Source organism: Sturnus vulgaris, chromosome 7 (assembly GCF_052056855.1).
Source record: "Sturnus vulgaris isolate bStuVul1 chromosome 7, bStuVul1.hap1, whole genome shotgun sequence".
In the NCBI taxonomy this organism is placed as follows: Eukaryota; Metazoa; Chordata; class Aves; order Passeriformes; family Sturnidae; genus Sturnus; species Sturnus vulgaris.
In genome coordinates, this window is record NC_142249.1 from 32517491 (window position 1) to 32529929 (window position 12439).

A 12439-nucleotide genomic window follows, 5' to 3' on the forward strand; every position below is an offset into this window, starting at 1 on the left:
ATAATAAAAACCACCTAAAAATGCATGTGCTTCCCTTTACAGGCAAAGTTAAAGACAATGAAAAAGCAGGGACATAGTAATATTCATTGTTTTATTGTATCCTTTTATGATACTGACTAGAACGCCAGAATTAATATTATTGGATGCAGGTATAAAAATAATCCAATCCTTAAAAATTATATTTTGCTACTACAGTACTGTATAATTAGTGGAGGTTGAAAATATGATACAACTTTAAATAATACTGGTTTGCAAAACATCCTCAGAACCCCAGAGACTTGGAAGCAAACATTCAGAGACAGAGGGAAGGAAACAAGACAATGTCAAAAACGTAAAGCAGGTTTACATTCAGGTTGTAAAGAAGCACAAACAATCGCTGAAAATTTATCTTTTGAAAGAGAGGTCACAAAGGGTGAGCTTTACTACTGCAATTCTAAAAGCTGCTCAAATAAATCATTATGATTTTACACACCAAGTTTCACCTTCCACTAGGAGAAAGTCCTGTAGAATTTAATGGGTTTAAGGTAAATGACTGAGTTTAATAGAATTTCCTTTAAAAAAAGAAGGTAGTAAGTATTTATCCTGTTGAGCTTTTTTTTTTCTTTAAAGTAAACCCATCCTAGCAGATTTTATTGAAGACTTTTTATGTCCAGCGAATTCTATAGCCATATTCAAGAAAAGTGATCAGTGTTTACTGTATTCCACAGGACTTTTCCATACAGGATTTTGCAGGCCTGGGGTCTGTCTGCTGGCTTCACTAACTCAAATAAGACTCCCATCTCTTCTAGCATTTCTTTGAAATAGAGACATTTTTTAATTTTGGTACTTCTTACTCCTTCTTGAATTTCTCTCCTGCTTTTCAATTTCAGCAGTTCAAGGGAATGAAGAATTAAATGTACATTGAAAAGGTCCCAACTCTTACAAGCATACAGGACATAGCCCTTCTGAAACTAGGAACTCTTGCTTAATTTCTAAAGGGACAGGTAAGAGTGATCTGTAGAGCAATTGATATGTGTGACAGCAGGGATCATCTCTACACCCCTAGACATTACATGATAGGAAACAGGCTGGCTGACCAGTAAAACAACTACACAAAATTCACATTCATTCCCTTCCCAGGAAGCTGTTTCAGATCTTGAAGCTGTTTTGTTCATTCTTACATAACACAGGTCCTGCTACAGTAATTAGAATGATTTTTTAAAAAAATAGATATAACATGGAAAGGCAGGAGCAGTATCACAGAAATAGGCATGCAGAAAGAGCCATGGGAAAGCATGTGCTACACGCAGGTGACCCTGGTGGTGGAGTAATTCAGGCCTTAAAAAAAAAATCTTTAAAGTCCATGGGAGAGTTACCCCAGTCACTGTAATGGATGCTGGATTACATCCTTTTTGTGTAAAGAGGAAAAAACATTAGTCAGTATAGGAAGAGCATTTAACTAAAATGCATCCGTTCTTGTTAATTTAAGGAAGAAAGCTAAAGATTACTATTAGGGAATGAAAATTCCAGCTGGATTTGGAATGGATATGGCCATTGACCAGCATCAGAGACAAGTCCCAAGAAAACAGCTTGGCATATCTGCAGAAGTATGCAAACCCACTCTGCACTCACTCAGGTCCCAGCAAACAACCTGCACAAGTATTGGCACAAACAATTTCACAATGATAAACATCTCTCCCTAACTGCAATTTATTGCTATTTTTAAAGCCTTTTACTACGCATCAGTGTGGAGGCAGATAACTTTCATAAGGCTGTTCATGAGCAGTAACTCAGCACATGACTGTGCCAGTGGGTCTTACGGGAAATGTCACAAGAGCAATGAGATTCATTGCTGCTATAAAAACTAACGCTTCCAATGTGGGGGAAAAGGGCATCAACGTGGCCTGCTTTATCTACCTATAGCCCAATTCAAGTGCTGTGAAGTTTCGACAGTATGCAAAAACGACACTGATTTTCCCAGTGCAGCTGGAAGGACTGGCCAGGGCATGCAGCAGGACACAGGAAGACTGTATGTTCACGATGCCTTTTGAAAGATTCCTCAAATCTGTGTTTTGCTGATGAGTTCACTGGAACTGCCTCTCCTATGCTGACTTTTCTGTGGGCATTTCTGTGAGCAAGGCATTTTGTCAGTATAATTGGCAGACAACTTTTCCTGTCAAGCAACAGAATTAGAATTTTTTTTCCCCAAATTTAATTAAAAATACACCCACACAACTGCCCATGGGTCCTTGCTGACTGCTCCCCTCACTTTCCACAGCAGCTAGGAGCAACAGCAGATTTATGAGCAGTGCTGGTGTAGTTTTCTTCCTTTTCCCACATCTGGCTGAACCACTTGCATTCTCCATACCAAAAACATGCAACTTCCCTCTTATTCTCTCGGATAGTGGAGAGTGATTCCCCTTGGCAAAAACATGCAGTGTGCTCAAAATTTTCATTTTGGGGTAGCTAGAAGTAATCTAAAAGAGAGATGAGAAATAAGCTGCATGTATTTAGACATCCTGCAGGGATGAACCAAAAAACATCTGATTTTGAAGGTGGGCTCGAGGGCACATAGAGACCCTTCTTATACCCAAGAGGAGAAACAAGCTCCACTCGCCTGCCAAAGGGTGGTTTTTTATGGCAGACACAGAGAGGATCCTGGAGGCAGCTTTACACAGAGACAGCCTACAGTGAAACAGCCTGCATCCCTGCTGTGGCTGGGCGAGTCCCTGCTGCTGGGGCGAGGCAGTGAACACTTGCAGTAAAATAACCATCATAAATTGTGACACAACACAGTGCACTGCACCCACCCCTTCTGTCCCCGTGGAGCTGGGACTGGATGGTACCTGGCTGAAGATAGAACTGCAGCACAGGTTGCAGCTGGGCTGGTGGAGATCCAAGGGCTGAATCACCCCAGGCTGCCTCTGTCAGCTTCACAAAAACTTCCTGGAACCCTGTGGGGGAAAACACCTGCACTCACCTGGGTGCTGACTCCTCCTTCCTAAACCCCTCTCTTGCCTGCTGGCCAGGGCCGCCCAAGCCACCCAGAGAAGGTGTGGCAGGTCAGGAGAGACCCTTTTCCTCCTCCTCCAGTGGACTATGCATTGGCTCTGTGACTCCTTTCTTACCAAAGCTAAATAGAAGGTCAAGCTGCAATGGATAAACTCTCATAACAAATGCCTCAATGTTTATCTCCATTGGCAGAGAGAAAATTTCAGTGCAGTAACACTCTGTCTCAGAAAATGCCAAGTTTTGCAGTCCTCACTCAGAAAATCCTGCTGGATTTACCGAGGCTCTTTCTCTCCAGATACAATTTAAGAAGAATTTGAAGACCATTAAATATTAAAATTAATTACTTACAAACTTTTGTGCTCTCATTAGAAATAGTCCTATCTCAATTCCACTCAAATCCCTTGCAATTGGGAACTTGCTGGGAGATATAGACCAGAAGTTTTGTTCATATACTCTTTCTGCAGAAGGACTGATCTGCAATTGTGAGTTGGTGTGTCATATTTTGTCCTTTGTGCTTGACACACAAGTTCATCTCCTAGTCTTTGAACTAACCAAGCAGTTAAACATCTTTCCTATAAGCAGGGGCCTAAATGCTTCCCCATCCGAGAAAATGCTGACTCATGGTTAAATCATGGGATTTTCATCATTGCTGGGACACCTCCTTATCACAAGCTGCTTTACTAAAAAGGGACTAAGTCCAGTGCTTGTCTATAGGCTTTGGATTTAGATTTAGCATGAATTTCTCTTCCTCTTTTTTTCTGTAACAGAGACATAACTCTGCTTCATACCAGGGGAAAGGTAGTCCTTTCTGTCCTGGATGAAAACCTTGATCAGGGTGGCAGGGAACAGCTAATTCTTGTGCTTTACCTGTTACAATATTTCGGACAGTGTAAGTAGAGCTTTCCTTAAATGTAGTTCCTTAGGTATCTGTACTTCCCATAAGCATAATTCTTTTCCCCCTACAGCTGAGATCAGCTGTGTACTACCAGCTGCAAGGCTGATTATGGATCAGACAGGCATAAAATTGCATGCATTGTCACCAAAAGTTCATGTAAGTGCAAAGGATACTGCCCCAGCGGTCCATAAAGTTCTACTTTCCTGCAAGCTCACACTGCTGCTTCTACATAGAGGACAAGGACAGAAGCATAGAAAAGACACTGTTTGTGTGCTATGGCTGGTGCATTGAACTCTGCCTTCTCAAGCACATCCGTGGCACCTTTCCTGTCGAAGTTTTGAGGAAACAGAAACAACTGTGAACAGGGACCAGGAACCTCGAGTAATTGCCTGTTGTTATCTGACTTCGCCCTGGGCATTGGTTACTGACCTTTGATAGGGAATACAACAGCCTTTAAAGTGCTGGGAAAGGATCTGGGAACTCACACCATCTGTAGGACGCAAGTACCTGCTCTCTGACGGAGAGCACCTCAGGTTTGCCTCCAGTGAGCAGTCACACAACACTTTAGCATCTGAACTGGGGTTAGGCACTTTGGGGGATGCACCCTGTGATCCTCAGTGCTTCTGTGAGCTGAGCTACCTAATGAACTTATTCAAAGGCACTGCGTCTTTTAAAGCATGCTGGGGGAGAAGGGAATATCAGCTTATGTACACACTATGTGTGTACAGATATGATGAGTTAGTGACTAAGGAACTGTGCTATTTCTTATCCTCATACAAGTAGACACCTTGAATTAAAAGCACAGTCAAATCAAGAGGAGAAACTGCGTCTGGACCTTATATCTAAACAGGGTTTGGATGACGCAGATTAACAGTGCAGTAAAGATAAGTGGTCAATATACTTCATTATATTTAATTATATTTCCTGCATGTGAATCTGGGAAATCCCGACTACAAATGCAAGCTGTTGGGAAACAGAAAGTAGCCCTGAGGACTTGGGGTGTTGGTTGATGAGAAGCTCAAAATGACACAGCAATGTGCTCTCACAGCCCAAAAAGCCAATTTTGTCCTGGGATGTGGGGAGGCGATTGTCTCCCTCTGCTCTCCTGAGACCCCACCTGCAGGGCTGTGTTCAGTGGTCCCATAAGTAGAAATGAGGCCAGAGGAGGCCACAAAAGTGGTCAGAGGCTGAGGCACCTCTCCCATGAAGACAGTCTGAGAAAGTTGGGGCTGTTCAGCCTGGAGAAGAGTAGGCTCCAGGGAGACTTTAGAGACATTCCAGTAACTAAAGGAGGCCTACAAGAAAGCTGGAGAGGGACTTTTCACAATGGGAAGTAGAGATAGGATAAGGAGAAATTATTTTAAAGCAAAGAAGGTAGATTTAGATTAGTAATAAGAAATAAATTCTTCAGTATGAGAGTGGTGAGGCACTGAAACAGGTTGCCCAGAGAAGTTACCCAATCCCTGCAAGTGTTCAAAGCCAGGTTGGATGTGGCTTTGAGCAACCTGGTCTAGTGGAAAGTGTCCCTGCTTATGGCAGAGGAGTTGGAAAAAAATGATCTGCAAGATCCCTTCCAACCCAACCCATTCCAGGGTTCTGTGATTAATGAGATCTCTTTCAACATTCACTTTAGGTCAGAATACAGTCCATGAGTTTCAAACTGATCTTTGGTGAGAAATGCAATAACTTTACATTCTTCAGCTTCTGCTAATTTGAACGAACACACCTGGGTGAGGAAACTTGCCTGGTCTGATTCACTCGAAACTAGGATGGAAGAAAGAAAAACACTTCAACATAAGTGATCTTTGCTTTGCTATGCTAGGATTGCAAGCATCATGTTTTTCTCTTCCTTAAATGCAACTGACTGCAGTTAGCCCTCTTTTCCAATGCACTAAAAGCCTCCACAGCTCCTACAAATTCAAGGTGGACTGTGGAGGTTTGAAAACATATCCCACCTTCAGTGCCCAGAATTCAGATTCCTCTGTCCAGCCAGGGCTACAGCATTATTATTCCTTCACAAATTCCTCATACAAAGCATTCTGAATTCACAGCTCATCTTCCTCCCTGTGAGTAATTATTTAATATTGTATTTCTGTGTCTACAGGCACTTAAATCCTTGCAGGGAAACAGAGCCCCAAAGGATCCCATATGGAAGCACCATGATGGCGTGTAGTGGCATCACTTCTGAACAACATTGGTTGACAAAACAGCAACATTCCCTATACACAGAAGGTTTTCAAAGCAGCACAGAGGAACACCTGTGCCTTTTTTCCATTAAAATTGCAGTGGTGTGACTTTCCTGCACCCCTTGGTGCAATCAACCCATGAGCTCAGCCAATATTGCCAGACACTGGGCTTTAGCAAGGACCCAGAAATCTGGAGAACTTTTACCAGTAAGAAGGTGAGGGCCAGCAGACAAGCCAGCTTCCCTGTCATGCATGAAGCCAGCAGCTAGGCAGTGGTCTAAAAGGGAGTGGACAAACTTGCCTGACCAAAAGCAGTTGCACAGTGAATCTTTACATGAAGGCTGGCTAAGAAGACAAGCAGAGTCAACAGTGAACGAGATCTGTAAACAAGACACTCCCTAGTGGTATTCAATGCAGAGTGCTGGGCACAGTTCATTTGCCTCCACTGATCCATGCTTGCCCATGTAGCGCGAAGAACGAAGAATTAATAAGGATAAATAACGTGTTAGCTTCCCTCTGGGTCCTTTAGTGATGTGCTTCTTGAGCCATTCCCTCCTCTTCCTCCTCCTCTCTGATGCTGAGCAACTGTGACCGTCCCTCAGGGCAGCAATGCTCAGCATGAAGTTCAAAGTCCTTCCTATTAAATGGGAAGAGTAAGATTGATGTGGCCTGAACTACCCAGGAGACAGATTGCACCTGAGGATTAAGGGCCACACAACTGTGTCAATCTTCCACTCCCTCTCCACTCTGTTAAAAATAGTCTCTTCTTCTGGTTTCGTCACTAATGAAGGATGGATTGTATTGTCCAGGGTAGATGCATGAGTGTCGAGATCCAGGCAAACCAGTGTAGGGAGGATAAAGTCCATTTCTTTCCAGTTCAGGATTTCTCAGTCCAGTTGGCTGTATTAGCAAAAAACATTAAATAAAAAGGGTCTTTATTCTCAAACCAAATCCTCCTTCAGGCACAGCCTTACCATATTTCTTTGCTGTTGGTTCAGTAGCTAGAGGGAACAATGTGATCTCTAATGATCTCTATAATCTAGAACAATTTTTGCTGTATTGCCTGAAGGGATTATTATTATGAAATCTAATTTCAACATCTGGCCAAGGAGCAGACTTGAAGTTTACCTGACTCTGCCAAGTGCGGTCTAAGTACATAGTTAATTTTTAATTAAAAAAAAAAAAATCTACTGCTGAGCTCAGGTATTGAAACAACTCTCATTAAAAGGACATAATTCCAGAGCCATCCTTAAAGGAGACAATTCTAGAAAATAAACTTAGTCTCCTGATTTGAGTATTACTTGGGCACTTCTCTCCCCATAGGTACCTCCTCTCCCAACATAAGCCCTTGAATTATATGTCAAATACAAAACGATCTGACCTTCCTTTCTCTTCCCTTCTTGCAACTAAGTAAATCTCCTGGAGACACTTGGTGAAGGAACACTGATGTCTAAAATCAAAACTGTACAATCCTTTCACCCAGTGAATAACATGAAGCCTCTTGGTTTAATCTGTTGCAGAATAGATCCATGCAAAGCCCTCATCACCCACTGCTTGCTAAAAAGTTTGCCTTTCTAGTTCCCATCATAATGAGAGTCTTTAAAAAAATGTAGGAAATGCATTTTCATTTTCAAATATCTCATTCTTAGTGGAAGCATGAAGAAAGATTATTTGGCTCCATGCTGTGCAACCTAGTAAATTTGCTAACTGAAATCTTAAAATACAAGCCAGGAAAATAGTAATGCTCTCTGTTCTCTGCTCTGGAAAGCAAGGAGACCAGAGTGTGTGATTTGGGTGAAATCCTGTGACCTTCAGTCTCATGAGTAACCCACTCACACCTTAAGTACATGTTGCTGAAAATGAGTGACAGATGACACAGCAGCACCACAGCTCTGGATGCAGCCATTAGCAGATGGTACCAACCACGACATAACATCTTGTGCTTGTGTCTTTCTGTGCCCTACGCAGCCTATTACTCATTCCCTCAGAGCTGAAGGGATGCTCCTTATGCACCCTGGATAGGAAAGGAATGGTGCCAAACAGAGGTCCTCAGTGACCAGCATCTTCCTATTTTGGGGCAAAGTTCCCCAGACAGAAGTTTCAATCTTCTACTTCATCAGTGAGGGTGGACAGGAGAAAACTGCTAACAAGGAACTCGAGCAGTTTATCCAAAACCTTTAACTGTCCTTCTCTACTCTAGAATTGGGATTTTGGGGCATTTTTACCAAAATATCCCTAGACACTTCCTAAGCGTTCTTCCTAATGACATCTCTTTGTGATATTCACCGCAGGCAATAGCTAGAGCCCATAGGACTCCTGATGCCTTGCTGTCTTTGGAAGACATTTGCTTTGCCCTTTTATCTTGCAGGAAAGGGATCTGTGCTTCCAAAAATAAAGGAGTATCTCTTTCCTGTATGGAGCACAAAGGGTTAAAAATTAAGCTCTGGATAGATACCGAATAATACACATCTGTCATCTGCAACAGGTTCTTGGTGCTTCCATTCTCCTGCATCTCGATGGTCTCTCTGCCCCACTCCTGTGCCCGGGGATTCTTCGGGTATTCAGCATAAGGTGACATCTGGAAATCCCCACTCTTGAAAATCAGTTTACTTATGTCATTTTTATTCTTCCTGTTTATAAAAGAATGAGGGAAAGTGAAAACTTACAACTTATCCTGCTATCTTGTATACACTTCTGATATGATCTCAGGAGAGATCATTACTTGATGTTACAAGTTTGTCTGGAAACAAAGATCACCTCAGAAGGACTATAGTCCAATCACCTGCTCTGAAGTCAAGTCAGAAATGAAATCAGATCATGCAACTCAGGGCATTATCTGGTGGAATTTTACTTCTCAAAAGCTACATGGCAACCTCCCTGAGCAACTTCTGTTCCACTGCCTTACTGTTCTCCTGCTGAAAGAATTTTTCCCTACATTTAGTTTGAACCCCTCCTGTTCCAGCTTGTTCCAGCTCTGCCCTTGTCTCTTAAAAACATGTGTGTTCATCTCAGTCAATGAAAAAATCATAGGAAACTGAGGAAGAAAAATATATAGAAGCCCCCATGCTATTAACTATAGCACTTGTAGGCACTATGTTAATTCCTAAGAAGGAAGACCAGCAAGGATCTGGCTTGAGTGACACCAAATGTCCCTCCAGTACTATAGTGGTATGTGAGTGGACTTTGGTCTTTGAACTTCCAGTTCAAAGCAGAGTATCCTTCAGGAAGTCACATAAGCTGCCCGAGGCCAGGACTCATGAGAACATCAGTCCATCCCTGTGGAGATCTGCACTCTGGGCCACCTCATCTCCCGGCTGGGGTTTGCTGGCATCCCCCTGGCTCAAAATATAGGGTAAGAGGGGCACAACCAAACCACTGCCACATCTATATCACTGACAAATCCAATTGCCAGCTTCATCAACGAGCTTTGAAATCCTAGATTTGGAGACTAGTATGGTGGGGAGAGGGTGTTACTGCAAAGCATCCCTTTTCAGATTATATAAATCACAAAACAGATGTTCCTAGGCAAGCATATCTTGTCCGAAGCCACTTGCTGGCATGGGAATGAGGTGTGTATGTGTGTGAGTGTGTGTGTGAGAGGGAGAGGCACACAGAGTGAGAGCACATGCAGGACTTGTCCATAAAGGTAAATGAAAATAGCCTTAAATACACTCAAACACCACTTGAGCAATGGCAAGTCACCCCTTCTGTAGCCTAAACTACTCCTTTCTACTTAGCTTGCACTTTTGGAGTCTGCTTTGTGGCTTCAGAGCCTTCCAGCTCTGTGTGGGAAGGACTCCCCTGTCTCTCCATCCTTAGAGGACATGATTTCCAGGTGTACCTTTAAGAGACACCCAGTCCATTGTTTAGCCTGGCTGCTGGGGAAAAAAAGTTGAAAAATTCTCCAAATGAAAGCACAGTATGATACTTCAGTATCTCTGATTAACCCACTTTCTTAGCTTATGTTTTCACCTATGTTTTGGTCCTTAGCTATCCTATGTTTTAGTCCTTAAGAGTTCACAGGTGAAGCTCGGAGTGTGGTGCAATCTACATGGAGGGTACCCTGGCTGAGCCAGGCCTAGCAGTGGCAATGCCTTAAGTCTTAAGTTTTTCTGTTCTTCTTGGGTGTGCAGCTTTTAGTTTTATATTAAGGGTTACTAGGAGCTTTTCACAGGGTGGTGAAGACAAAACAGTCCTATTCCAGCTGGGGACTCAAGGACAATCTCTTCAAACTTCAGGCCCTAAGCATAAAAAATATGAAAAGAGGAGGGCAAGCAAGCAAGCAAGCAGGATGAAACTTCGTGATTTGAGGCTATTAACTGGACAGTTGACTTCTGTATGCAAATGGACTAAAACCTATAAAAACGTGAGATCTCATGACCAAGCTCTCTTTTGCTTCCATCTTGGAGCCATCCGGGCAGGGCCATGGCTGTGGCACTGGTTCTGCCAGGGTGTGACCTTGGAAGGCCTCTCAATAAACATCCAATTTATTCCTCTTGGCTCTGTCTAGCCTCTGTTCCAGCTCCTCTAGGTGTCAGTGGTACCTACCGGCAGCAGGTGACAATCAGTGCTATGCCCATGATCAGCAGCAGTCCCCCTCCTGCAGCTGCAATCACCACCGTGATGAGCTGGTACGCTGCAGACAGGAGAGACACAGGCTGAGAAACACCACTGTGGTTTGAAACCCCAGTGCAACATATCCACAGTCCCCATGCAAAGGGATTAGCTGCTTATTTCCCACCTTCCACCCTCCCCGTAAGCAATATAGCCTTAAGTTTTCAAGTGAAATAGAAACAAGTTCTTGTTTCCCTAAGGAAAAGATTCCCTTCACTGATAGATCAGAGTAACTCAAATGGATTCAACTTCAAATATCTTGCTTCAAGCAAGATATACAAGATGTATAAGATAGCACTATATGATAGACTATATAAAATAGCACTATATAAACTATATAGGGAACAGAGACCTCATTTCCTTAGGAGATGACATTAAGTCAACTTTGTCAAAGAAGGTCCAAAAAATTACTTTCAACACAGCATGAAGAAACAAAAAGCACTGAAAAAAGTATCATGTACCTACTGCATTTTAGACACAGACACATGCAATTATTTGTTTCAAATCGCCTACTTCTGACACTGTAGAAAATAAAAGAAATGCAATTTGGTACTCACGGTTTCCACAGTTGAATCCACCCAAGCCAAAAGGGCAGCTGGGAACAGAGAACAACAGGGAGTTTCAGCAGCTCAGTTGTGCCAACAGGTCACCAGAGCAAGGATGGTGGGGTAGGAGGAGGGCAGAACAGTCACCATACCTCACACAGGTCTCGTTTTCCAGCTTATATCCATCTTCACAGGCTGAAAGCAGAGACAAGGGCCGTGAGCACCGCGCAGTGGAGCCGGGAGGGATTTCCCAGCGCCGCTTCCCAGGGCAGCATCACCTGCAGCACCCCGGGACCGCCCCACACCTGCACGGCAGGCATGCGATGGGTGCACCTGAACGGGCTGCTGGGTGTCCTCTGCTTTGGGGACAACATCGTGCACCTACATCCACCTCCCCTGGCTTTGATGGAACCACGTCAGGGCTTCCAAGCAGAGCCAGTTCGGAGCCTGGCACGGGGCGGCTGCTGGCAATGTGACTCCCAGCAGGAGTCATTGCACGAATGAAAACTCGCTGCACGCTTGTACTGCTTCACACAAAATAGCAATGTAAAAAATCTGCTAGTGCCTCCAGGTTTCATTTTGAAAGCCCATTAAACTATGCTGCTTTAGCATTGGTGTATGTTATTTATTACTTTTAAATGTTAGTGCTGCAACAAGACATTATGCAAACACAGTCAAAGTAACCCAAAGTGGGATGCTAATTTTTTTTTCTCTTGTCACCTTCTTTTCTGATCTTTCAAATTTGCAGCTAAAATAAATTTTGAGATATCGTATTTTACTATACAATAGTAAATATAGAATATAGAAATATAGAAATTGAATTTATTAGGTCTAAATAATCCAGAAGACTGCTATGTGCAAAATGTTGGTGAAAAACTGGAACCATCACTTCAAAATAAAATTTCTATTCTTATGGACAGCTATCCTAAATTATCTGAGGAAATCATGCTACCCTTCTGATGAACAGCAAAGGGGATGATACACTGGATACACAACTATAAGGTTCAAATTGTTGATAAGATCACTGCTTTTTTCAGCAATAGTCCCAGCCGAGCTCTGGCAGATCTGCTGCCTTTCACAGAGGCAGTGACGGTGGTCACTCAAAGGCCTGGGCAGGAGTGACACAGACACTTTGGGCAGAGAGACAAACCAGAGCCAGCACGGGCAGCAGCCCTTGGGGGTCTGGAAAACCCCTGTTGTATATTCCA

At 43.2% G+C, this 12439-nt stretch overlaps 1 protein-coding gene across 4 annotated transcripts in view; it reads right to left on the reverse strand.

Annotated features, from left to right (window-relative positions):
* Positions 1–77: 77 nt before the first annotated feature.
* The window catches only part of HEG1 (heart development protein with EGF like domains 1), a 52035-nt gene continuing 39673 nt past the window's right edge, over positions 78–12439 (reverse strand). For 3 of the 4 annotated variants that reach the window (XM_088168311.1, XM_088168310.1, XM_088168309.1), the window contains 5 exons: positions 11384–11426; positions 11244–11281; positions 10621–10708; positions 8528–8702; positions 78–6972 (listed from right to left, as the gene is read on the reverse strand). In XM_088168311.1, coding sequence (XP_088024437.1) covers positions 6823–6972; positions 8528–8702; positions 10621–10708; positions 11244–11281; positions 11384–11426 — 494 coding nt within the window. In that variant the 3' untranslated portion in view covers positions 78–6822. The remainder of the gene's footprint in view (positions 6973–8527; positions 8703–10620; positions 10709–11243; positions 11282–11383; positions 11427–12439) is intronic. The other variant, XM_088168312.1, reaches the window with a different exon arrangement.